This window comes from Mesoplodon mirus (genome assembly GCF_964341445.2).
Source record: "Mesoplodon mirus genome assembly, chromosome: 4".
Lineage (NCBI taxonomy): Eukaryota > Metazoa > Chordata > Mammalia > Artiodactyla > Ziphiidae > Mesoplodon > Mesoplodon mirus.
This window is the reverse complement of record NC_138979.1, coordinates 100569321-100597234: the sequence shown is the minus strand read 5'-3', so window position 1 is coordinate 100597234 and position 27914 is coordinate 100569321. Positions and strand designations below refer to the sequence as shown.

Genomic DNA, 27914 nt, shown 5'->3' with positions numbered 1-27914 from the left:
GGCAATACGATTAAGAGAAAGAAGCAAACAGGATGTAATGGGTGATTTACCCATTTCAGGACCTCCTCTTAGTATGCTATTTTCTAGTTCCTTTTAAGTTGTTCCAGCACAGTAGTTGGAAACATACAGCAGAGATCTGATAAGTGACTGTGGACTCCAGAAGTTAGTCATAGTGTCTGCCCTGAGGTTTGGATAGAGTGAGGCCAGGAATGGGCATTAGTCATAAGATCCCAGATCTGACAGTACTTTCCATTAAGAGATCACTATAGAGTCTGCAGCCGATTATTTGCATAAGTAGGAAGAAAAAGCACTCAAACACCAGTGACTTAAGCATTCCATCTGCAATCTCAATTTTGTAATCACATAAATTTGGGTCTCAGTGAAAGTGGGAAAAACAGAGGTAGAAAGATGTGAGTAGGATAAAAAACAAGGCATATTATCTTGACTTTGAATATCTGTAGCTCTTTTTTTTTTTTTTTGCGGGCCTCTCACTGTTGTGGCCTCTCCCTTTGCATAGCACAGGCTCCGGGGCACGAACCCTACATCAGCAGGCGGATTCTCAACCACTGCGCCACCAGGGAAGCCCTGTAGCTCTTTTTGATGAGCAGCATTTAAAAGGATAGGAGGAAAGAGTAATTCCCGGTGGGGAGGGGAGAGGAGAGGTGGAAAGAGAATATTAGGTGGAGGTCTTAATAATGTAGACAGGCATTGCCTCTAATACAGGACTTAGTACTGTTGTGCCCCAGATAGACAATAAGGACTTAATCACATGAACAGAAGAGGTTATGATTAAGTTGTTGTCAAAGAACATTCAAAGGAGAAGTCAGGAATATGAACAGAATGTACTGGTGTGCCACAACTACGTCAGATGGCCTGGTTTCCCCCCTTTCCCTTCTTCAAGGGATTTAAAATGTTACACTGTGATTCTCTTTTGCTCGGCTGGTGCTTTTGTATACGAAGGACATGCATGCACTTTACAAACAGGTTGGAACCCAGGTTATCGAAGGTGCCAAGGCTGTATTTCTCATCCACTCCAAGTCACCTAAGACATTACCACCAGAGCACTCAAAAATACTGTGCCCCTGAGGACTGTCGAGGTTTTTTCACAAAATAGCACAGTCTATAGGCTGATACTCCAAAAGCGCAGATGGTGATGCTCGAGTCCGGGAGCCAGGGAAAGAGAATGCTATGTGGCAACTCCCCAAACCACCAAGGTACATGCTTAATGACCTAGTAAAGGTAGCTTACGCTGCCTCTCAGACACCCGTGACGAAGGCCTTGTTCGTAAAGCTATGGAAAGGACGACTAGATTTCATCAAACCCAGCAGCACAGCAAACTAGCCCCGAGGGTCCAAGCGTTGTTTAACTTCGTCTAACTTTCCGATTGGTCCTTTCTGCCTCATGTAAGGGAACGGCAACAGATCCCTGGCGCATGCGCATCACGTGCTTCCGGCAGAGGCGCTCTGTGTACCGGTCTTTCTGGCCCGGGTGGAATACCTACCCCACTTTCCTGGGCCTTGCGTCTTCCGTGAGTAATGGCTCCGGACTCAGGTCCCTTTCCAGAAGGGCCGTTCTTAAAGCTGCTACCTGTAGACGCTAGGGACCGGGGCACCCAGCGCTGTCGCCTGGGCCCGGCGGCCCTCCGCGCCTTAGGCGCGCACCTGGGCTCGGCGGTGGAGATCTCGCTGCCTGACGGCGGCTCCTGCCTCTGCACCGCCTGGCCGCGGCGGGATGGAGCGGACGGCTTTGTGCAACTGGATCCGCAGTGCGCGAGCCCGGGGGCGGCAGTGGGGGCGCCGGGGTCCCGGGGGAGTCTGAACCTGAGCCGACTCCGGTTAGTGCCCTGCCCGCCCCTTCGGCTCCTCGCCGTGTGGCCGGTGTTGCGGGAGCTGGCGGGCGTGTCTGGTGCCCCAAATCCAGCCGCGGTGCTGGAGGCGGCGCAGGAGCTGCTGAGGAACCGTCCGGTCTCTCTGGGCCACGTGGTGGCCGCTCCTCCGGGCGCTCCCGGCCCGGTGGCCGCCCTGCACATCGTCAGCGGGGCACCCAACCCGAATCCGGCCGGGCTGGTCACCCCTCGCACCCACATCAGTCTGAGCGGGCTACCTCCGTCGGAAGAAAAGCCGCAGCCCGAGGTGCCCCTTGGGGGCCTTTCCGAGGCGGCCGACTCGCTGCGGGAGCTCCTCCACCTGCCGCTCAGCTACCCCCGCGCCTTGGCCTCGCTGGGGCTAGAAGTGCCACGCGGGGTGCTCCTGGCCGGCCCCCCCGGAGTGGGCAAGACCCAGCTAGTTCGGGCCGTGGCCCGAAAGGCGGGCGCGGAGCTGCTGGCCGTGAGTGCCCCCATGCTGCAGGGCTCCCGGCCCGGGGAGACCGAGGAGAACGTGCGGCGGGTCTTCCAGCGCGCCCGGGAGCTGGCCAGCCGCAGGCCCACCCTTCTCTTCCTGGACGAGGTGGACGCCCTGTGTCCCCGGCGGGGCGGCCCACACCAAGCCCCCGAGAGCCGCGTGGTGGCCCAGGTGTTGACGCTGCTAGACGGCATCAGTGGGGGCCGGGAGGTGGTGGTTGTGGGATCCACCAACCGGCCGGACGCGCTAGACCCAGCGCTGCGCAGACCTGGGAGATTCGACCGAGAGGTAAATAGGCTCAGCCAGCTAGCTCATTGCCCCTGGAACCCCGGCCTCTTCTGGCCCTGGTTGGCTGCCCCGAGGCGTTTGCCACTTAGGTTTGGAAGTCAGTGAAGCTGGAGTGGGGCTCTGTAAAGCAGAGAAGAACCCATTCTCTGGTCCACAAATGATCTGCGAGCCAGGACCCTTTCCCCCTCCAGAGTCAAATTGTTCTGAGAAGCAAGGGGGCCGTTAGGGATGAGTTGTGCAGGTCCTGAGAATGAGGAGTACTATAATCAGTAGTGTTAGTTTTTAAGGGAACTAGGACTGCTACAAGCATATTAAACTCTTACGGATCTGGAAGGAGAATTTAAAGTAGGATAGCCTCGAGAAACAAATGTATTGAAATAAGGGGGAAGGCAGGGAAGGACTAAATCAGAGCAGACATTTTAACTCTTCTAGATTTATTCATTCCTTGTTTGAACGCCAGCCTCCTATCCCACAATTGCTCCCTGAGTTGCCAGGAAGGTTGAATATTCAAAGCTGTCCTATTTTATAAACTTCAGTCCTAAATTGATTCTTGATTTCTACTAAATAGTTTGAATAGTGATTATTTAAATGATGTTTGAACTTTGTGGTAGGTTTCTAAAGAGACAGGTGATAATTGCCCACTTTAGCATAATTTGTTTAGAACGTGAGTGGATTTCTTCCTCACACCATGTCGTACCTGTCTCCTGAATAAGCTCCATAAGAGCAGGGACATAGACTATCTAGTTTACTGGCTCCTAGAACGTGGTAGGTTCTCAAAAATAACAAAAACTTATTAAATGACATATGTAATTTTTAACTGTGCAACTTTCTAGCCAGTGTTACTCCTCTGGAAGATAAGGATTTTCATGTATTCAGAATGTAAGGTATGCTTAAGAGTACACAGTAATAGTTCCAGATTTGTTCGCTAAATTATTATACATGTTTGTGAGGATTAAAAAAATAATGTTTTAAGCTGTAAACTTTTTCTTTCCTTGCTTTGCACATAGATTGTCATTGGAACTCCCACACTTAGACAAAGAAAGGCGATTCTACAAGTGATTACCTCAAAGATGCCCATCTCCAGTCAAGTCGATTTGAGCCTCCTTGCAGAAATGACAGTTGGCTATGTTGGTGCAGACCTGACCGCACTCTGTAGGGAGGCTGCCATGCACGCTCTGCTTCATAGTGAGAAGGTAAGAAGGATTGATTTATGACCTTCTATGTGAACCCTTTTATTAACGTAACAAGTTAATTTAGAGATTAAAAAAAGTGGTAAGTACATTTTCTTCAAACTTTTGATACCTTCGACAGCTGTTTCTTACATTTAAAAAATTTATTTATTTATTTATTTATTTTTGGCTGCGTTGGGTCTTTGTTGCTGCGCGTGAGCTTTCTCTAGTTGCGGTGAGCAGGGGCTACTCTTCGTTGCGGTGCGTGGAGTTCTCACTGTGGTGGCTTCTCTTGTTGCAGAGCATGGGCTCCAGGCGTGCATGCTTCAGTGGTTGTGGCACATGGGCTCAGTAGTTGTGGCTCACATGCTCAGTAGTTGTGGCATGCAGACTCAGTAGTTGTGGCTCACGGGTTCTAGAGCTCAGGCTCAGTAGTTGTGGCGCACGGTCTTAGTTGCACCGCAGCATGTGGGATCTTCCCAGACCAGGGCTTGAACCCGTGTCCCCTGCATTGGCAGGCACATTCTTAACCACTGCACCACCAGGGAAGGCCTCTTACATATATTTTTACATCTGAACTGCATAGAAATAGTATATGACTGAAAGTAGGGACAGAGAGCTGAGTTCTTTAGGTTTGCCCAGAGCATTTTCCCCCACTCCCATAGTAACTCTTTAGTGCTGAAGCCCAGAGCAGTCAGGAAAAAGACAGTGTGGCCCCAGAAGAAGTAAACCTATTTCTTTTTAATTTTTGTTTTATTTTGAATCTATTTCAGACTTAGAGAAAAGTTGCAAAAATAGTGCAAAGAATTTTTGTATATCCTTCACACAGATTCATCAAATGTAACATTTTACCACTTTTGCTTTATCATACTCTCTTCATGTGTATGGATGTTTATGTGAGTGTGTATATATATATATACTCATACTCTCAAATGCAGCCATGATGCCCCTTTAGCATTGAAAATTTAAGTGTATATTTCCTAAAAACAAGGACTTTAAAACCACAGTACAATTATCAAGATGAGGAAATTAACACTGACATGATACTTCTACCTAATCTATATAGACCTTAACCAAGTCTCACCATTTGTCCCACTAATTTCCTTTGTAGCAAAAATTTTAAAAGGAAAAAAGAAAAAAATATTTTTTAATCCAGGATTACACATTGCATTTAGCTGTCATGGCTGCTTAATCTTTAACCTAGAAACATTCTTCAGTCTTTCTTTTACGACTTTAATTTTTTAAAAGTACAGTTCAGTTATTCTGTAGAATATTCCTAAGTTTGGGTTTGACTGATGTTTTCTCATGATTTGATTCAGGTTTTGCATTTTTGGCAGAAATATCACAGAAATGATACTGTGTTTTTCTCATTGCATCTATTAGGTAGCAAATGATATATCTTTGTCCTATTACTGGTGAAATTAACTTTGATATCTTGGATAAGGTGGTACCTCTGAGATTTCTCCATTGTCAAGATACTATTTTTCCCTTTGTTGTTAATAAGCATCTTGAAGGGAAAATAAGCTTTTCTAACTCAGGAGACGATTAGGTGCTTGGAATTTTATTTAAATTCATCTTTGACATTCAAATCCTTAATTCATGTCTGCTTTTCTTAAAAATAGTTAGAATATTATCTTAAATATAGTAGTTTTCAACACTATAGATTGGAAAATCTGTTCACTTTTGTGTAATGTCAACCTGAATCCCTAAACCCCTTCAGAAAAATATTTTCAGCATGCTGAGGATTCTGTTGTAATGTTAAAATTGTTCTTTGACCTTATAATTTTTTAAAACCTAATTCTGAGTTTGTTTAAGCTATAAGAGGATGATTTATCATCCTAAATTTTGAAAACCTTTTTACCTAGGTCATTTTAACCTTCCTCATTTTCTTTTCCTTTATTTTTACTCTTACACCAAAGGTGGGGAAGGAGTTACATGAACTTGTAAGTCCTCATCTTTTCAGTTTAGAACCAAAACTGCTTGAAGATTTAATGACAAGTCCCATGTGTGAAGATTTGAGGATATATGCCTCTTGAGGGGAGGACAAGAATACCACGGTATGGGAAAGGAGGTTTACATTTAGAATTCCCTCTGCTTTGAAGTTCCAGGTTTGACCTTAAGCACGTTGGCTTAGGTGGACCATCCAGCTGCAGCCGTCCTAGGGTGGAGCCCACTGCTACTTCAGGAGGGGCCTGCCCAGGCATAGTTACCCCAGGTGATGGCTCAGTTCATAAACAACCAGGGGAAGTGGAAGAAAGAAAGGCAAAAAGGAAGAAGGGACAGAGGCTTCTGGGAAGGTACTGGCTCCATCTGTTTCTTCTTTCCCTCCTCAGGCAGCTGAGGGGCTGCTGCTGCCTCTATCTGTGCCAGGGCAGACAAGAGCACATCACAGTTTGTTCATCTTTTTGTCAAGTATGCCTATTAAAGGGTTAGAAAGACAGTTTAACACACACACATATACACATAGAGGGGAAAGGGTTTTTATCTGCCTGAAAGGATTATGAAAATCAAGTGAATAGTGTACACACAAGTAATCTGCAAGTGTAAATGGGATTTTCAAATGTTAGTTGGTGTTACCTAAAAATTAATTAGTATTCAGTTACCCAATATCTAATACTGCTAGCTAGTTAAAAAAAAAAAAGCACTATTCAAAAAACTATTTAATAGCGTTATTTGTGAGAAATTAAACAAGATAAAAATTATAAAGAAAGTAAAAATTATCTGAAATCTCACGTCCCAGAGATTATAATTATTGACATTTTTTAGGAACACTTCAGAAAAGCTCCATGTATACATATTCACTTATTTAATCTTTCATAAATGGGATAAAATTGTTTGTTATTGAAAATGGGAGTTTTGGGATAACTGAATGTTCAGAATTTGATGTAAGAGGGCAAATACCTAAATATAATACAGATATTACAAATAGAAATATAAGTTTTTAATAGCCAGAAAGGAAATGATTTACTGATTTGACCATTTTAGAATGGCAGAACAATACTATTAAAAAAAAAAAAAAGAAAGATGACAAGTTCAAAAGCAAAACAAACAAACAAACAATACTATAAGCAAAGGCAAGACATGAGACAGACTGGGAAAAATACTTTCAGCCCATGACAAAAGCCCAATTTCCTTGGTGTAGAAAAAACTCTCACAAAGCAATAAGAAAAGACCAACAATCCAAGAGAAAATGGGTAGTAAGACATGAACTGGTAGTTGACAGTAAAAGGATTACAGATGGCTTATACACATGAAAAATCCTCAACTTTCTTTAAAAATTAGTCTTTTGATTCTTTTTCTTTTTTAAAAACTTATTATTTTGAAATAATTAAAACTTCAGGGAGAGTTCTGAGATAGAGAACTCCTGCTAAATCCTTTATCCAAATTCACCAGTTTTTAACATTTTGCCAAATTAGCTTTATCATTCTCTCTTTTCTCTTCTCTCTGTACAGTTGACCTTTGAACAACACAGGTTTGAACTGCACCAGTCCACTTACACATAGATATTTTTCAATAGTAAATACTATAAGTACTGCACGGTTTGGGGTTGGTTGAATCCACACAGATGTGGGGAACGGCAGATATGGGGGGCCACCTCTACTTAAACGAGGATTAACTCCCATGTTGTTCAAGGGTCAACTGCCTAGGTATACACATTGTTTTTTTCTGAATCATTTGAGAAGGGGTTGCATGCATCTTAACCCATTATCCCTTAATATTTTAATGTCCATTTCCTATGAAAAAGTATGTATAATCTCATTATATTCTGGAAATTTAATATTGATCAAAATGTTGTCAGATTTGCAGTTCCTATTCTAATTTTGCTAACTGTATCAATTTTTGTAGCATTCTTTTCCTCCAGTACAGGATCTAGTCCAGGATAATGTATTGTGTTTAGTTTTTTGTTTCTTTTTATCTTGAACGCTTCCTTAGCCCTTTTTTGGTGTGTGTGCAACATTTGACATTGACATTTTTCAAGGATGCAGGTCAGTGATTTTATAGAACTTCTGTCAGTTTGGGTTTGTCTGTTTCTTCATAGTCAGATTCAGGTTATGCATGCCCATTGGGGATACTACATAAGTGATAGTGTGTCCTTCTTATGATGTCACATGTGAAGGCACAATACGTCCACCTGCCCCTCATTGGTGGTGTCCCTAATGGTGACTGATGTGATGAATCAGTCAAGGTTTTGTCCCGTTTATCTACTGTATAGCTGCTATTTTTCCCTTTGCAACTAATAAGAAATCTGTGAGGAAACGCTCTGAGACAATGCATCAAACTTTCCCTCCCCTAGATTAGCATCCATTGATTCTTGCCCTAAACAGCCTTTACTGCGATGGTTGCAAAACTGATTTTCTGATTCCATTATTTCCTCTACCTCACTCTTGATTAAAGAAATTTAATTAACACAATAGTGAGCACCATTTCCTCTGTCACACTGGCAGAAATGTAAGGTTTGGTAATGTCCATTGTTGGAGAGGTGTGGGGAGAACAGCTTCATATATTGGTGCAGCTTTGAGGACAGTTTAGTAGTAGCTGTGAAAATTATAAGTGTACATACTCTTAAGCACAATAATTCTACTTTGAGGAAATTATTATATAAAATACTTGAGCATGTGCACAAGGACTTTCAGTTGCTGCTTTGTTTTTAATAACAAAAGACTGGAAACAACCTACGTTCAACAGAAGGATGTCATTAAAATACTCATACAATATGCAGTTGTCAAAAAGAATGAGGTAGAACTGTATTAGTTGACATGAAAAGATTTCTAAGATAAATTTCTAAGAAAAAGTACAAGTTAATATGTATGGTATGGTCACATTTGTGTATCTTTTTGAAAGCATATACATATGTCATAAAACATACTGGAAGAATACACAGGAGACTGTTGACATTCTCTGGGGATGAATATTGGAGGAGTTGAGGGGGAGACATTTAATTTTTTTATACCATGTGTTACAAATTTCTTCATAGTGATAACAAAATAGATGTATAAATTCAGAAGAGGATTTAAAATTAAAAAGTAATTGTGTTTGTGTACCACAAAAAAGGCCCACCTGATTTTTGGTTTGATTTTGCTTTTTGGGGTGGATTTCTTCAGAACCAGGACAATCCAATGATTGATGAAACAGACTTCCTTGAAGCTTTTAAAAAGATCCAGCCCTCATCATTTCGAAGTGTCATTGGACTGATGGACATCAAGCCTGTTGGCTGGGAGCAGATTGGTGGCCTTGAAGATGTAAAACTGAAGTTAAAACAGGTGAGGTAGAGAATCTGCTTAAGCCAGTAGAATATGACAGTCTTAGCGTAATGCTTTATGGTGAAAACAAGCTGCACTGAAACTTCTTGCCGTCATCACTAATGTGATCCTAACGTCTAGATCTAATGGTCGATTTTCAGTCCTTATTTAACTGGACTCTATAGGCATCAAATATTATTTTTCTTTTTTTTTTTGCGGTACGCGGGCCTCTCACTGTTGTGGCCTCTCCCGTTGCGGAGCACAGGCTCCGGACGCGCAGGCTCAGCGGCCATGGCTCATGGACCCAGCCGCTCCATGGCATGTGGGATCTTCCCGGACCGGGGCACAAACCCGTGTCCCCTGCATCGGCAGGCGGACTCTCAACCACTGCACCACCAGGGAAGCCCTTATTTTTCATACTTTCCTGCCTCACCCTCTTTTTGTTTGCTTTTTGCTCTAAAGAGTTTATAATTTAGACCGGGTCAGTAAACTCTTTTCTGTAGAGGGCCAGAGAATAAATATTTTAGGCTTTGTGGTCTCTGTTGCAACCACTCAACCCTGCCATTGTAGCAAGAAAACAATCGTAGACAGTATGTAATAAGTATCTGTGTTCTGATGGAACTTTATTTATGGACACTGAAGTCATATAATTTTCACGTCACAAAATAGTATTCTTTTGAATTTCTTTTTATTTTATTTATTTATTTTTGGCTGTGTTGGGTCTTCGTTTCTGTGCGTGGGCTTTCTCTAGTTGCGGCGAGCGGGGGCCACTCTTCATTGCGGTGCACGGGCCTCTCACTGTCGCCGCCTCTCTTGTTGCGGAGCACAAGCTCCAGATGCCTAGGCTCAGTAGTAGTGGCTTGCGGGCTCTAGAGTGCAGGCTCAGTAGTTGTGGTACACAGGCCTAGTTGCTCTGCAGCATGTGGGATCTTCCCTGACCAGGGATCGAACCTGTGTCCCCTGCATTGGCAGGCAGACTCCTATCCACTATGCCACCAGGGAAGTCCCCCAAATTTTTTACATGCTTTGTCTCATTTAATCTTCACAAAATACATGCGGGAGATGAGTAACACCTTTCTGTTAGAAACACTGTTTCTTTAGCTCTGAATATTAAGCTTTCCTGCCTTTCTGAGCACTCCCCTCCCCTACCTTAAATGTTAGTTCTCCAAGTGCCTGAGAGTTTTCTTTTTGCATTTTCTGAGTGAGCCTTTGATCTCCTCAGTGTCCCAGGTCTCAGCTGTCCCCTGAAAACTGCTAACTCAGAAATCTTTATATCCAGCGCAGATAGTTCTTTTGATCATTAGAACTACTTAAATGCCTGCCTACTGGATAACTTCCAGGGATCTCAAACTCAGCATGTCCAAAGTTCAGCTAGTCAGTTCCACCTCTACACCTGGATTCCCTGCCTCAGTGAATGCAGCCAGTCACCCCATCCCCTCAGTCAGAAACCTGTCTTCTAAATGCATGGAGTCATGTCATACATCACGTAACTTCCCCTCTGGATTTCCCCTGCGTAAAATACAGTGACATTTTATGTTTCATATACGTCCCTCCCACACCACCTCCGCTGCCTGTGACGCATCAAGCCTTATTATTTTTGTAGTCTGAATCCTTGCAAGAGACTGCTAAGTGGTCTCCCTCCCTCTAGTTTCATTTCCTTCTATCCATTCTCTATACTGCTTCCTCATTATTGACTAAAACTGTCAAGGCCCAATGTGATCTGAATCCTACTTCCACTTCAGCTCTATCACGTCTTGCCTCCCTCATCCTCCCCTCTGTTCCTGCTTACTGTTGGGAGATGAATTGGATGCTTTCATGTGTCTCTGTATGTATTGTTCCTTGTCTGTGGAATGCCCTTCTCTGGTCTGCTTGTTAGTTTACAAGCCTGTCTCCCCAACTAAAATAGGAGTTTCTAGGTACAGGGGTCTTGTCTGTCCTTTTCTGTAGAGGCAAAATATCAGTAGTTAAGAGCTTGTGCTCTTGATCTACACTGTCTGGGGTTAGTCTTAGTTCTGCCTCACTAGCAATAAGATAGATCTGGGCGGGTTACTTCACTTTTTAAGCCCCAGTTTCTGCATCTGTGAAGTTATGATAACAAAACCATCTACCTCAGAGGTAGTGAGGATTTACTTCCTATTATGAGTGCCTACTTTGTGAAGGTGTCATTCTAGGTGATGGGGATTTAGAGGTGAACTTCACTTACATTCTAGCAGGAGCAGAATGACTAACTCAACATGGAAAAATAGTAGTTTCAGATAGCAAATGAATAAGTGCTCCAAAAGTAGAAGATGGGTAGTAGCATAGACTGCCTGGGAGGAGGAGGATCTGCTTTAACTACAGTGGTTAGGGAAGACCTCTCCAAGGAAATGACATATGAGTGGAGACATGTATGTTGAGGGATAGCACACAAAGATCTTGAGGGATCTCTCAGGCAGAGAAAGACTAGCAGGTAAAGGCTGTGAGATGGGAACAAACTGGAGTGTTTGGGCGATGGGTTATGTGAGGTCTTGTAAGCAGTGGTAAGTTAGGAGTTTGGATTTGGATTTTATTCTAATTCTGATGAGAAGTCATTGAAAGATTTTAAGCAGGAAGTGATGTGACCTCACTTAGGTCATACGATCACTGGCTGCTGTGTGGAGATCGGAACACATTTCCAGCTCATAGCAGGTACCTGAGGGTTGTTGAACGCATGAATTTACTGAATTTTTTGATGTTCATCATTATACTAAAACAACTCTCTCTTTTTGTGTACTTTTAGAGCATTGAATGGCCTCTGAAATTCCCTCGGGAATTTGTTAGGATGGGCCTGACAGAACCAAAGGGAGTTCTCCTGTATGGTCCCCCTGGGTGTGCTAAAACCACCCTGGTGAGGGCCCTGGCCACGAGCTGTCATTGCTCTTTTGTTTCAGTGAGCGGAGCTGATCTCTTTTCACCTTTTGTTGGAGATTCAGAAAAAATCTTGTCTCAGGTTTGTTTTTTTATTTTCCCTCATGCAGTTAAGTTTACTTTTGAATTTTTGTTTCATGCCTTAAGGATAGACCTTATTTTTTTTAAATATAACTGGCTTTTTTTCCCATTAGGAAAGTTATACCTGATTGTGTATAGAAAATTTAGAAAATATAGAAAAGTGTAAATAAGAAATCCTCCATAATTCCTCCACCTACCGTTAACATTTTGGTGAATTTCCTTTGTTTTTCTGTTTCCTTGGGCAGGGAATGGGTGGATGTAACATAGATCTGTGATTTTTAACTTAATATTATCACTTTTAAAATTCAATAATATTAAATATTCTTTGAAAATATTATTTTAACCCCTATATAATACTGTTATTCCTTATTTATTCATTCCCTAGTTCTTAGACATTTAGAATCTTTCTCTTCTTTTTATATTTTAAAAATCATAAATGCAGAGTAATGCAGAAAACATACATTCATATGAATAAGGCATGATGTATAGCTTTTAAATATTTCCATTTTTTGAACAAAAGGTATTTCGACAAGCAAGAGCAAATACTCCAGCAATTGTGTTTTTGGATGAAATTGATTCAATCTTGGGCTCTCGGTCAATCAGCAGAACAGGATGTAATGTTCAAGAGCGTGTTCTTTCTGTTCTCCTAAATGAATTAGATGGTGTTGGATTGAAGACTATAGAGAGAAGAGGAAGTAAATCAGATCAACATGGTAAATACAAGGAGCTGGAAAAAAACGAAGAGGTATTTATTAGCCAGAATACACCAAAAATCCAGGCCAGCATTAAGTAGATTGCATCTGCACTAGCTTTTCCTATGCTGGATTCATCTCATAGAATTATATAATTTCAGTGTGACTCTTAGGACTTTTACAGAGCTGGTAAAATAGTGATTTACCTGGGAAAGGTGAGGCAAATTTTATAATAAAGTATCTTAGATATATATGAATGTGAATTTTTTCCTAAGATTAGAAACATAACTACATATTGCTAGTGGAGAAGGGAGTTTCTTCTTATTTTTATACCCTGAAAAACTAGTGTTCATCCCTTTCTAAAATTGTTTATGTGAAATGAAACATAACCCATGTTTAGGTTACTGATCATTGGAAATAATGATCAGTAATTGAAAATTTTCAGTTTTCTTGATGAATGGGTTTCCTTGGTTATAACAAAGTTAAAGTGACCTTGGAAATCCTCTTCCTCTCTTCTGAGCCTTCTCCAGATAGAGTTTGGTATCCTTAAGTAATTCCTGACAGAGAATTTTTTTTCTTTTATTTTTTTCTTGTTCTTACTTGTCTCCCATTTTTTAAATTGTTCCATGGAAAGAGAGTCTTACAGCTCCTTAGGAACATGTGCCACTAGAATTTGACGGGACCCATCAGGTTTTCTAATCAGATCTCCTCATCATGCAGGATTTCCTTCTATAGCCTCTGACAGGTGTTTACCCAGCCTCTGCTAAAATACTTGCAGATATAGGGAACTCATTGCTTTGAGAGATCACATCACTGGAGAACTGCTCTGATAATTAAGTTCAACAATTTTGAATGCTTAGCATGTGTAAGGCCTTGTTCTGGTTGCTCTTAGATATTTCTTATCTTCAGGATTTATATAAATGCAGCTTATGTTAATTGTCATATTTCTGCCTGTGGAAAGAAAACAAAGGGGTAAAATAAATCTCCCTCTTCAAGAACATGAGAGCCAAGACTTTTCATAACTATACATGTGTTAGTCAGATGCTTCTGTCTTTTCAAGTCGTCCATTTAAGTTGTAATCATTCACTGGGGCTCAGGTGCATTTAGGTCAACAGATAGATGTTCTCTGCTGTGGTGTAAAGCTTTTCATCAGTTCTCACACTGAGAGATGCCGCATCAGGATTGATCACTCCCTTCACTGTGTACACAGAGTAGCTCTTTGATAATTTGTTTCTGGGGTACCTTGATATTGAGAAGGTGGTCTGGAAAGGAAATGTAAGCATTCTAGTCCCAAGAAAAAAATATCCCCCTATTTAGAAACAAATGGACCTTCTGATTTGTAATTTAAAAAAAATACATTTAATAATTAACAACTTATTGACATTACTTTGTGTTGTATGTTTTCCCTCAGCTAGAGTTTCAGGAAGTTTTTCATAGCAATGTCATGATTGTTGCAGCAACAAATAGACCTGATGTGTTAGATGATGCCTTGTTACGGCCTGGAAGATTAGACAAGATTATTTATATTCCACCTCCAGATGAAAAGGTAATCATTGTGCACATTTACTCTGTGTGAGCATTTCTAACAACACATCAGTGTCTGAGCTCTAAGAAGACGGCAGAATTGAATCCCTTACTGGGTGTAGGTGTACATGCTATGTGTCCTATATTGGATTCCGCGTTTTTCCTTATCTGGGCCCATCACAAATCATCATTTTCATCTGCTTTTGCTGGGTACTCTGGCCCTGTTTTCAGAGAAACATAAGCCTAAAAGCAAGGTAGTAATTTCCTTTTTGTGGAAGACTCAAAATACTGAGCTTATTGAGTCTACTCAACATTATTTTGCAACTAGAATGGAGGAATCCTAAAGTGTTAAAAGGGTTTCGGAGGTTATCTGGGTCAGCATTCTTATTTTTCAGTGGAGAAATCTGAGGTTGCAGAGATTATACATAATGTATCCACAGCCAAAGAATCAGTAAATCCGTTGCCCTTCACATCCAGAGCCACTGGCAGTGAGTGGTGAAAGACACAGAAAATGAATTGTTTTCCTTCCTTAGGCTTTTATCAGATTTTGAAGGGATGGAAAAGAATTATATCTATTTTATTTTTAAATTGTGTCTGATAATTTATGTATTTGCTCTTGAACCATGTCTGATGGGACTGTTTGTACCCAAAAGAGAGATTCATCAAGTTTCTTAAAGATTATATCTATGGTTGGCTATTTTTTAAATTAATTATAAAAATATTAAAATGTATCATGATGTCACATTTACTTTCTTCTTGAGAAGAAGTGATTCTTTCTTATTGTTTGTTTCTGAAATATATATACTTTCTCTGTAATATGATAGAAAACTCTAACTTGAAATGTTTTAATACAGCATTGTGTCAGACATAAATGTTGTAAGGTTATAAACATATTATTTTTTATTTTGTTCCAGGGCAGGCTTTCTATTCTGAAAGTCTGTACAAAAAACATGCCAATGGCGCCTGATATTTCCTTAGAAAACGTAGCAGCGGATACCTGTTTTTTCTCTGGAGCTGATCTTGGAAACCTCTGCAAAGAAGTAAGTTAATTGGTGAAGAAAACCTATAGTTCAAAACATTTCTTAATTTATTCAGAACTTATTCACTTGGCAGTATTTACTGAAGGGGAGGCACCATGTGAGGTGAAAAAGACCACTGTGGTCCCTTACCTTCTCTTCAGAGCTTACAGGTTGATGGGGCAGTGGGGGAGGTGCAGAGAGGTAATACTGAATTAAAACATGTAGTGAGTCAGGGAAGTTCAGGGTGCTGTGGGAGTACCTAGGAAGGACACCAGTCCAGACCTGGGGGCATCAGAGAAGGCTATCTGAGAGAGGGGGTGTGTACATTGAAACTGGAAGGATGATTAGGGAGTTAGCTAGGCTGAGGGAGAGAAGCGGAGTGTTTGAGGCAGAAGGAACAAAATGTGCAGCAACTGGAGGAGAGAGATGACATTATTGAAGAGGTGGAATGGACAGTGGCCAGATCACACAGGTTCTTGTAAGTCACTTTAAGGCATTTAGACTTTATGTTGGCTGCCAAAAAAGGCAGCCACTGTGGGTTTTTCCTTTCTATAAACTTGTGTTAAATATAACATTCAGAAAAATGCACAGATCAGAAGGATATAGTGCACTGAATTAACATAAAGTGAACACACTTGTATAACCACCTCTCCAGAAGCTTCCCGTGGGCCTTCCCACTCTATCCCAAAAGAGAACCACTCTCCTGACTTCCAGCACTGGGGAGATTAGTTTTGCCTGCTTTTGCACTTTATATAGATGGAACCATATGGTATGCTTTTCTGTCTGCTTCTTTAACTCAAGATTATGTCTGTGAAGTTCATCCGTTGTTTTGTGTGTAGCAGTAGTTCATTTCTGTTGCTTATAATATTCTAATATATGAATGTGCTGCATTTATATACGCATTTTATCTTTGAACATTTGTGTTACAACTTTTTTGCTATTATGAATTATGCTGCTATGAACAATCTTGTACGTGTCTATTGGTATACGTATGTGTGTATGTCTATTTCGTATACAAAGAGAATTGGTGGGTCATCGAGTATGTGTTGATCTGTTCCTTTATGATCAGTGCTGTTTCCTGTTTAAAAACTCCCACTCTGAGGCCAGGAATATAGTCTCTCATCTTTTTTTAACTTAATTTTTTTTTTATTGGCATATAGTTGATTTAAAAAATTTTTATTTTATACCGGAGTATAGTTGATGTCATCTTTAAAATATATGCACTCACAATGCCTATATTATTCTGCAGTCTGCTTTCCCCCCCAGCCCCCCACCCATTTAAGGCTAGAATTTAATGTAGAAGAAAAGATGGTCTACTGAGAGGACTTTTAATCACTTTAACTTTTTAGCTTAATGTTTCTAGCATCATGAATATTGAAATTCTATGAAGTGAGACTGAGATTTTTGTGTTCACATTTTAGAGTATTACCATATATTATAAAATAACAATGAAGCATATTTATTATTTCCTATTGTTTGTCTCTTACAGGCCGCCTTGCTGGCTCTGCAAGAAAATGGACTGGAAGCGACCACAGTGAAACAAGAGCACTTTCTAGAATCACTTAAGACTGTAAAACCATCCTTAAGTCACAAGGATTTGACTTTATATAAAAACTTATTTCAGAAACAAGGATTTTCTAACTTAGAAGATATTTAAAAATTATTTTACATACCTGCTTAAGGATTAACTGAAATGTGAACGTGCACTATAATTTGCAACTTCACACTTTGTGTGTGTTATTTCCTATAAATAAAAAAACTTGTGCCTAATAAGCTAAGACTTCATACTTACAGAAAAGTTAAAAGAATAACACAAAGAACTCTTATATACTCTTAACCCAGATTCTCCAATTTTTAACATTTTCCTACATTTGTCTCCTTTCTCTCTCTCCCTCTCCCTCCTCCCCACCACAGTATTTTTCTGAACTATTTAAAAGTAGATTTTAGGGGCCTCCCTGGTGGCGCAGTGGTTGAGAGTCCGCCTGCCGATGCAGGGGATGCGGGTTCGTGCCCCGGTCTGGGAGGATCCCATATGCCGCGGAGCGGCTGGGCCCGTGAGCCATGGCCGCTGGGCCTGCGCGTCCGGAGCCTGTGCTCCACAACGGGGGAGGCCACAACAGTGAGAGGCCCGCGTACCACAAAAAGGAAAAAAAAAAAAAAAAAAAGTAGATTTTACACATCATGCCCCTTTATCCCTTTAATACTTCAATGTACATTTCTTATAAATGAGCTTATTTTCTTATATGACCACAGTGCAGTTATCAAATTCAAGAAATTTAACGTTGATACAACATTTTAATCTACTGACGATGAATTTCATCCGTTGTTCCAATAGTAATTGTTTTCCCATTACAAGATCTAGTCTAGGATCATACACTGCCTTAGTTGTCATGTCTCTTTAGCCTCTTTGCCTTTTTTAATCTGAAACAGTTCCTCAGTCTTTCTTGACCTTGACACTTTTGAAGAGTACAGACGAAGTATTTTATAGAACAGTTGGTTCCTAATTTGTGTTTGTCTGATGTGCATCATGATAGGTTCAGGTTATGCATCACCAGTGGAGCATATGTATGTGCCGTCATGTCCTCAGATCACAGCTGGAGGCACGTGACATCTGCACATTATTGGTGATGTTAATTTTGATCACTTGTTTATGATCTTGTCCATCTTCTCCACTGTATAGCTACTAGGTTTCCTTTTGTAATTGTGCATGTTTTTTAAGGAGATAGGTTATATGTGTTTTTATTTTCCTTTATTAAAAAAGTAATAATGCTAGAAAATATAGATAAACATGAAGAAAACATGTGGGTATTTAACTTTCCAGTCCCTTACACATGTATAGATAAGTTTTTAAAACCAAAAGCATGGTACTGTGTAGCTCTTGTTTTTCTCACCTAACAATATCTGGTAAGCATCTTACTGAGGCTTCCCTCACAAGGTGCCATACAGGGTGCAGGAGTGTAAGTGAAGGAGACAGACATGGCACTGCTAGGGCAGCTGGGAGCGGGGACCGCCCACAAATCATGCAGTGTGAGTTAAACACAGGAGCCGGGCTTCAAAAGAAGTATAGGTGCAGTCAGAACGTGGTGCGCGAGCTAGATGAAGTCATAAATGTTAAGCAGTTGGAAAGTTTTCCGTTTCTGACGGGAGCCAGTACTATTATTAAGCAAAACCTCACTATTGGGGAACAATTAAGGAAAAGGCCTGTCTTATTTATAGGTATAAAATATAATTCAGTTAACATTATTCTAACAACCTGACTCTTGCTTTTGAGTAGTAGGGAAAATACCTAGAAACTTTATTAGAATTCTGAATATTTTCATTCATGTTCTGTCCGTTACTGATTTTACAGGAAAAGGCAGCCATTAGGCCTTTGCCGTCCCTAGGCCTGAACCCCTTAACTCAGATTCTAGCTGTATGCCCCTTGTTTTTTCCTAGAGAAAGTTTCTAGTGGTCAGCCTAGAAATTTAGTACCCACACTTTGGTTAGAGGCTGAGTTTTTATTTGAAAATGTCTTTTTAAACTGTAACTTTGCAAGAGAACTTTGGAAGCCTCCTGAGGACAAAAACCATGTTTCCTCTCTCACTGAAATAAATCAATAAATGATGAAGTCAGATCAAGGATTTCTTTGACTCAACTTCAGTGTGATTAGAGGATGGCTCTGGGAAATTTCCAAAAGCTGTGTTTGTAATCGGTGAGAAAACGCTTCAGCTTCTAAGTATTATACCTGGGAAGTGTGAGAAGCTTTACATTAAGCTTAAACTCCTTTCTGAGCCACATTACAGCATTAAACAATGTATCAATAGTACACTCCCAGACCATCTGAAATTTAGCAAGTCCATATTTGCTAAACCTGGTAACTAGGCAGCCACTGAAGGATGGGCAGAAAGAATTCCAACAAAAAATATTTAATGAAAGGATATTCTATTTTTCTTATAAAGCCTGAGCTGGGCTGATGAAAATCTAAGTTTAAATTCCTAGCGTGGGAACCAAGTAGCTGTGGTTCCATGCTCCCGCAAGCCCGGGTTGCAGCAGCTAGAGAAGGTTCTAGAAGCTTCTGGCAATTGGGGTGGGGAGGGGAAGCTCCCCCAAGGGATTTTGGGCTTTGGAGCAGCCACAGAGGGTAATGCTGGTGAGTATCCTGAGTGGGTTCCTTTGGGGTGCTGCCAAGATTTGAAGGGTGAGAACTGTGCCTGCTAGTTAGTCATTCTGGTAAAGACTAAACACAAGCTCAGTAAACCTGGGCATTAACCAAAAGAGGGAAAGCATGGCTTTCAGGGTCTAGTTCTCATTGTGAGCTTTAAAACAGCCAGTCTGAAATTTCCTAATCAACAGTAGCGAGGTAATCTGCATGATAAAGACCCCTCCGGTTCCTTCCCACCCCTCCCCCTCCTCCCACCCCATCCTGGCCCCCAAAAGAAGGCAGTCTGGCTTGAAACAAGCATTTTCTTTTGCTACTACTTCTTGCCCCACCCTCCTGCCTTTATAAAAGCCTTCTGTTTGTACTACCCCTTGGAGCACCCTTCTAGTTCATGAACCATTGATTGAAGCCAATTAGGTCTTCAAATTGACTCAGATGAATTCTGTTTTTTAACACTATACAATTTATAAATTTTTAAAACATTTTATTCTGAACATTTTCACACACAATAATATAACAAACTCCCACATATCTGTCACCTAGATTGAATAATTAGTATTTTGCTAAATTTGCTTCGTTTTCTAACTGAAGTATTTTCAGGTAAATCCCAAACATCATGATATTTCTTAATTATTTCCATATACATTTCTTTAAAAATGTGTTTTTTAAAAAAACAAACATAACCATAATACCATTATCACCTGAAAAAATCAACAGTACTCCCTTTAATATCATTTCATATCTGGTCTGTATTTAAGTTTCTCTAGTTGCCCCCAAAATGTCTTTACAGTTGGTTTGTCTATTTCTATGTTCAAATAAGTATCCTCACCTTTGGTAAGATTTCTCAGAGCCCATTAGAATTAATCATCGGTCTTTGGCACCAGATCATGACAGAGCGTGTTAGAGTTACTTACAGCCACTAAACTGTAAGAAACGTGAAATAAGGGACTTGTGTTTTATTCTTTTAAATTTACCATGCCCCATTCCGAGAATAATGCCTAGGCTATTACAAAACTGCATTTTGAAAAGAAATGACATTGGCAAAGCAGGGCTCTAAGTTTAAGGTCATTACTAGGCATGGGCTACACTCCCACCCACCCCGGGGCCTGCCACGTGGCTTGCAGGATCTTACTTGCCCCACCAGGGATGGAACCCGGGCCCCCAGCAGTGGAATCATGGAGCCCTAACTACTGGACTGCCAGCGAATTCCCAAGGGCTACACATTTTAATTTTAATTTGCGGGCCATGATATATTCCTATAAGATTTCCTTTTTCTCCTGCTTCTATCCTAGAAAAAAATTTATCTTTAATTAACAAATTGAAGCTTTTCTTAGAACTTACTGACAAAAGAAGCTTTAGAGATTCTACAGAAGGAGCATTAAAAGGCTTCTTTGATTCTATTCAATACAAACCACGGAAAATGTTGAATTTTCTCTGAAGTAATCAACAAACGTCTCCAGCTACAGCTCGAGTTACACAGTAAGAACCCTTGTCAGTAACTGGGTGAGAAGTTATATTTATGATCTGCCTTATATAAAACAAATCTTTGCAAATAATAATTACTATTTATTGAATGCCTACTACAGGCAAGGCAGACTGTTACATGCTTTGCATACATTCTAACATTTTTTCCAACTCCCTGCCGAGCCAGGTTTGTCCCCATTTTACATATATATAAACTGAGAGTCGTGAAGGTTAAGTAGTTTCCTCGAAGTCAGTCAGCTAATAAAGTATGGCAGGGGTGGGCTCTGAACTCAGGTCAGTTTGAATGCAAAGCCCATGACTAGAAATAAAATGGGGCTGAAACAGCTGGGTCTGGCCACTCAGAAAACATTAAGATGTTTTCATTTTTATGCTAACTCATAGCTTGAACTTCAAACAGTTTTAAAATAATTGTTTTAAAATAACTATTTTTAGATAACTGAACTTGCACTCTTGACTTAATCACAATTGCTAAGAGCAGGGTGCAGAAAGAACAGTGCTGCCTGATTGCCAGACAGACCGGGCTTCTGATTACATCTCCGCCGCTTACTGGCTATGTGCCTAGAGCATCTCTGAGCCTAAATAACATACCTTGCAAAAATGTCGAGAAGATTCCAGTACAGTGCCTGGCACACAGATACTGATTTAATTATTATTCCCGTGGTTCTGCAGCCGCCTTCATGCTCCGTTAAAGGCTAGGCTGCTAGCTTAGGGGTGAGTTCCTTCAGGGTCGTCTCAGAGATCTCCTGGAAACCTCTCCAGTTGATTCTTTTTGTTTCTTCTTCCTCATCTCCTGATTTTTTTTTTAATGGAAAAAATCAGGACAACAAGGAATTATTCTGAAAGGATATTTACAACTTAAATTATCTCCATAAGTGTGCCACATCACATTTTTGGAGCTTTTAATGCGACATGGATTAATTCTAGTTTACCTGCCTGCACCAAGGAGCCTCCCATGGGACCCCCGGATCTGCGGCTCCTTTTCCGGACCTCCTTTTAGACGGGCTGTTTTTCACCTGTTCTTGGCCATCCAAGCGCCCCTTGTTCTCAGTTCCACCCCCTTGCAGAGGCGCCAACGCCCAGCCTGGGCTCGCTCCGAGCGGCGGGTAAGAACCGCGGCAGGCGGCAGGGGGCGCTAGCGTCCGGCGGCGCGGCGTTTGAAGGCCCGGCGTCCCGCAGGGGGCGCCCGGTTGCCGGGCGCCGGGCAAGGAAAGCGAGTCAAGCCCCGCACGCCCCCTGCGCGGTCCGCGTGACCAGAACGCACCGGCCGGCCTTCCGGAGAGGGTGGGGTTGGTATATAATGCGCGGAGGTCGAGGTCGGCGTTCGGTTCTGGTCGTTAGCATCGTCCGCTCGCGGTGCTGCGTCAGGTCTCCCAGGTGAGCTGCCCTCGGGCGGAGGCTCTGGTGAGCCGCCTCGAGGCTGGCTTTGGGATACGTTGGACGGTTTGGAGCCCACCAGGCTGAGTCCTAGTAGCTGAGTTTTGATCAATATCTTGGATTTTTTTTTTTTTCTTCTAGATTTGGCATTCTACACTGAAGTCATCATGAGCTTTTTCCAATTCCTGATGAAAAAGAAGGAAGTAAGGTTTTATTTATCTGTTTATTTATGGCGGCGTTGGGTCTTCGTTGCTGCGGGTGGGCTTTCTCTAGTTGCGGTGAGCGGGGGCTACTCTTCGTTACGGTGCACGGGCTTCTCAGTGGGGTGGCTTTTCTTGCGGAGCATGGGCTCTAGGCGCGCGGGCTTTAGTAGCTGTGGCGCAGGGGCGTAGTTGCTCTGCGGCATGTGGGATCTTCCGGACCAAGGCTTGAACCCGTGTCCCCTGAATTGGCAGGCGGATTCTTAACCACTGCGCCACCAGGGAAGTCCAAAAGAAGAAAGCAAATTTTTAAAGCAACTGAAAATCTGACTAAAAATATTAACTTTTAAAGATGTTGAAGAAAGTATAAAATGATATAGAGCTATTCTGTTATATTTCAAGTGTTTCACATTGAAACGTCAGAGTATTTTGTTCTCTGTTAGCTTATTCCTTTGGTGCTTTTCACGACCGTGGCAGCGACTGGAGCTTTGTCTTTTGCTCTGTATTCCCTTCGAAAAACCGATGTGATGTAAGTAGGCATTCATCATTTATAAAAACGTTTTTAGCCGTGTTAGGTTGACCTTCAGTTTATGAAATGCATGGTATCAGTTTCCTGGTTTTCCCCCCAGGATAAGAATGTCGAATTGTGAACTTGGTTAGAGTCAGGGCCAGAAAGCATCCAGGTATCAGAAGACTATCAAATGATGATTAGTGATGAAATAAGTTTACTAATATAAGTTCCTTGTATCTAAATACCCTGTCATCCACTGGCCCTCCTCCTCTTCTCCTGCAGCAAAATAAAGCTTGTTGGTTTTTTTTTTTTAACTTAAGTTTTGAAGTTTAAAGTTCTTAGACGGTCTTTTGGGATATACATCATCAATCTTAATCATTTTAATAACATTTTAAAATGTCAATTCATTAGAAAGGTCTTTCCTAATGTGGTAGAGTTTATAGATTCAGTTGTCTACAATGAATCCAATCTTAGCCCTGGATATAAGGTAAAATACCATGTATCCTGGAATATGAGGAAGAGAAAAACCTGAAACTGATATTGACCGGGTGCAGGGCTCCGTAGAGCCGTAATGCTAGGCTCTGGCAGTTCATCACCTACTGGTTTCAAGCCCAGCCCTTCTGCCTCTTCCAGAAACTGGGGTAAGAGCATATTTGCTTGCTCTTAGCCTGGCACTTCCACCCTAATTGCTCTTCAGCTTATGAGAACATTCTCCAGTCTAGCCCAGTAAAGGGAATACAGACCTCCTACTCTGCAGAGGAATTGATCCTTGATGTTTGAGCCAAACTGTGAAGCTTTTTAAAGGAATGTTCCATCAATTTCAATTAACTCAATGCCTAAGTATGCACTCTGAGTCTGTCCCTAGCGTATTTATAAACCCAATATCAGACTTAGTTTAAATGCACTTATTTTAATGTTTAATCAGCTTTCTTTTATTTTTAGCATTGATCGAAAAAGAAATCCAGAACCTTGGGAAACTGTGGATCCTACTGCACCTAGAAAGGTATTGCTACATTAAAATGTGATTTATACTTAGCCGAATCCTTAGCACATTTGTCAGCAAAATAGATGTAATACCCTTTCACCTTTAGGGTGCCATTTAATGTGTAGTGCAAAGAGAGTGCTATAGGGTTATGGAGATTCAGTTCAAATCCTTGCTCCATTAGTCACAGGTGAGTTTAGATAATTTGGCCTCTCTGAGGCTCTCAGAATCTATAAAATGGGCACAATAATAGGGCTCTTCCTCAGAGTTTAGAGGATTAAAGAAGATAAGATAGAGCCCTTTAGCACAGTGCCTGGCCCATAGTCAGCACTCAAATATTAACTTTTATCATTATTGTGACACCTCATCTCCTTTCTTAATTTAATTTTTATTTTATATTGGAGTATAGTTGAGTTACAATGTTGTGTTAGTTTCAGGGGTACAGCAAAGTGAATCAGTTATACATATACATATATCCATTCTTTTTCAGGTTCTTTTCCCAAATAGGTTATTACAAAATATTGAGTAGAGTTACCTGTGCTTATTAGTTATCTTGTCCACAGCTCTGTGCCTTTTCCCTTATTGTATAACTTGGATCATTTGTACCTTTGTTGAGCAATTACAGTGAGGAAATTTTAAGAGCCTACTATGTGCCTAGCTCTGTGCTGGGGGCATCATACCTCCACTCACACAGAGCAGACACTTTTTGAGCTCATAGTTCACATAAAACCATAGGAAATTAAAAAATCTAGAACCTGTTGAATGAAAGTAGGGTAAATGGATATGACCTTTCTCTTTGATCCTATAACACTCAGGAACCCAAAGGCTCTTTAGAGGGATAGAGGGATAGAACCAGCCCATATTATTGTTTTAGAGATGGGAAGAGGTGATTCGTTGACTACAAATGTTATGGTGATGCTTTTTACAAAGGGAGCTGTGTACAAATCCCAGAAGGGGACCTGAGGATGGACAGATCCTAACAAAACATTTTTATTCTTTTTTTAAAGCTTATAACAATCAACCAAGAATGGAAGCCTATTGAAGAGTTGCAGAAGGTCCGAAAGGCAACCAGGTGACCAGTCTTCGCCATTTTCTTCCAAAGAGTACTCTATGAATCTAGTGGAAACACTTCTGCACAAACTAGATTATGGATACCAGTGTGCGGAAATGCTTCTGCTACATTTTTAGGGCTTGCCTACGTTTTTAGACTCTGGATAAAGAATTATAAAGGTAGTGCAACAATAACCACGTAGTCCCAAAATAAGATTCTGTGTTTATTTTCTTGTTGTAAATTTGTTTTGCGTATTGAAATTTTTGTGTTTATGATGCCTGAATGTTCTCCTTAAAATGTATAAAGAGTTGTTAAATTTGATTGTCTCCAATAAAATACCACTTGTGCGAGATTTCTTAAAGTTCAGGTACATATTTAAATAGAGGAGAAAGTCTTTTTATGGGAGATAAACACATTCTGAAGCATGGAACTTCATCTTTTTAAATAACACCCAGTGCAAATTTCTGTATAAACTTTTTTCCCAAGTTCACTCATTCATCAGAAATCTATTGAGTAACTACTGTTATCCAGGCACTGTTCTTGTGCAGCTGAGATAAAGCAATGAACAAAACCAAATTTTGGAGGGAGAGGAATAAAAGATGGTAAGTACAGTGAGGAAAATGAAGACAAGATGGGGTATGAGACTTGCGTGGGGATTGGTCTTGGAGGAAATACTGGGATTCTGGCAGTGATGGGAATGTGGGGCATGCGAGAGTAGCCTTCCAGATGCCAAGGCTAACAGTGGTGCTCCTGTGAGGCTTGGGGAGAGGAGGATGGAGAGCACCCCACAGAGTCTGGGGCTCCTCTTCACTGTGGCTAATGGTCCCTTGGAGATCAAAGGTACGATCAAACCCAGCATGCCCCTCGGCTCCCCCTTGACTGTTCTGGAAAGTGGGACCACATAGAAAATAGCTTTTCATTAACTTTTTTTAAAAATTGAGATACAATTCACAGAACATAGTATTCATCCATTTAAAGTGCACAATTCGGTGGTTTTTAGTATATTCACAAAGTTTTACAACCATCTCTACCATCTAATTCCAGAAAATTTTTATCACCCCAAAACAACACTTACCCATTAGCAGTCATTCCCCCATTTCTGACCCCTCTGCCCCCAGCCTAGGGAAACACTAATAAAGTTTATCTCTATGGATTTGCCTATTCTGGGCATTACAGATAAATGGGATCACACATTATGTGGCCTTGGTGCCTGGCTCTAACTTAGCATAATGTTATCATGATTCGTCCGTGTTGTAACACGTATCAGTATTTCATTCCACTTTATGACTAATATTCCATTGTATGGATATGCCATATTTTGTTTATCCATCAGTTGACAGACATTTGGATTGTTTCTCCCATTTGGCTGTTATGAATAATGCTGCTGTGGACAGCCATGTATAAGTTTTTGTATAACCATATCTTTTCAGTTCTCTTGGGTGTATACCTAGGCTCATTAACTCTTTTAAATAAATATCATAAATCCCTTTTTATTTCCATCTGAACATAATAGAAATTTAAGAGAAGGGCTAAATTCTAATCACCTTCACGGCAATAAGAATTAACTAGATCTTTCTAGAGACTTGGCAGTTCTGAAGGGATTAAAGCAAGACTACTTCTGCAACTTCTACTTTCCTTATCACCTGAAATTTTCCCAGATGAAAATCTCCAATTATTGATTTCAAGGAATTACATGTACCAGTTAGGAAGTACAATTTTATTTGCTTAAGCTTCTAAAGGGTAATGTACCATATAGGCAAATAAAAATGAACAGCCTTGTGATGCTTGGCCAATTAGGAGAGCAAATTGTAGTGTTTGGGAGGGGACTGTGCCTTTCAACTTTAAAACACAAACCTGATTGAAATACAGTGGCTTTATGGGGTGAACAAGGCAGTGGAAGGTACCATGCAGCAGGTTTGGGAGGGAGAAAGGCCAACAGCAATATTGAAACTTAAATTTCAAAAGATTTATTGATTTTATTTTTGATAGTATTCTTAGCATTTCCCACACGTTTTATTTTGAAATTTTTCAAATATGCAGAGAAGTTGGAAAACTAGTACAAAAAATACTCACACTTTTTATCACTTAATATTTTGCCACATTTGTTGTATGTGTGAACTCTGAAAATAAGTTACAGACATCATAAAGCCATTCATGCCTAAGAGAAAGGACATTCTAGCTGTTATATCATTATCATTCCTAAGAAGATTACCATTAATTCAATACTATCACCTAACATATAATCCACTTCCATTTCCTCTGACTGTAAGGTCCTTTATAACTGTAGTTTTAAGTCCAGAATCTAATCCAAGTTTCACTTGTTGCATTTGGTTGGTAGGTTATTGTATACTGAGTACTTGACAGATATGTGGTCATGGAAGTGACTCCCAAGGAGCTTGTATAGAACTCTCTCTGCAGAGTTTGATCTGGATAAGATTCTCTTGCAAGTGGACTTTGAAGTTTTAAAATCTGAGACATAATAAAGACATTTTCAAGTAATTTAAATATTTAAGAAGTTGTACAATTGTTAAGCATTCACTATGTGATAGGTGGTGTGCTGGCCTCAAGGATCTGACATAGGAAAGGTAGATACACCTGTGAACAAATCCAAGCAATACAGTGACAATAAGGCAAGGATAGAAACAAGCACATGGTACAAAGGAAGGTTCCAAAGAAGTTGGGTCCCTGAAAGCCTAGTTTCTTCAAAAACCATTAATTAGGGTAAGATAGGGAGGGTGGGAGGGAGACACAAGAGGGAGGGGATATGGGGATATATTTATATGTATAGCTGATTCCCTTTGTTATAAAGCAGAAACCAACACAGCATTGTAAAGCAATTATACTCCAATAAAGATGTTAAAAAAACAGCCATTAATTAGAAGTCAGAAAGGCAATTGAAGTAGAGGCATGTATTTACCTAGCCATAGAGAGC

The 27914-nt window shown here is 40.7% G+C and overlaps 2 protein-coding genes across 5 annotated transcripts; both read left to right on the top strand.

The window, feature by feature from the left end:
* Window positions 1-1352: 1352 nt before the first annotated feature.
* On the top strand, window positions 1353-17003 carry AFG2B (AFG2 AAA ATPase homolog B). Of its 4 annotated transcripts, XM_082617759.1 has the most exons (8): window positions 1356-2630; window positions 3638-3823; window positions 8902-9060; window positions 11798-12007; window positions 12527-12751; window positions 14110-14244; window positions 15137-15262; window positions 16731-17003. In XM_082617759.1, exons 1-8 carry the CDS (start codon window positions 1536-1538, stop codon window positions 16896-16898), a joined length of 2304 nt encoding a protein of 767 aa, XP_082473885.1. In that variant the 5' UTR covers window positions 1356-1535; the 3' UTR covers window positions 16899-17003. The 4 variants fall into 4 exon arrangements, with proteins under 4 accessions (XP_082473887.1, XP_082473888.1, XP_082473885.1 ...); XM_082617760.1 differs by lacking the exon at window positions 11798-12007; XM_082617761.1 differs by lacking the exons at window positions 15137-15262; window positions 16731-17003 and having other exon boundaries at window positions 1353-2630; window positions 12527-12719; window positions 14110-14245.
* Window positions 17004-22003: 5000 nt separating this feature from the next.
* LOC309803145 (normal mucosa of esophagus-specific gene 1 protein) lies at window positions 22004-25334 on the top strand. The gene is made up of 5 exons (XM_082619051.1): window positions 22004-22238; window positions 22380-22441; window positions 22882-22967; window positions 23892-23952; window positions 24939-25334. The coding sequence occupies exons 2-5, from the start codon at window positions 22406-22408 to the stop codon at window positions 25005-25007; spliced, it is 252 nt and encodes an 83-aa protein (XP_082475177.1). The 5' UTR covers window positions 22004-22238; window positions 22380-22405; the 3' UTR covers window positions 25008-25334.
* Window positions 25335-27914: the final 2580 nt, after the last annotated feature.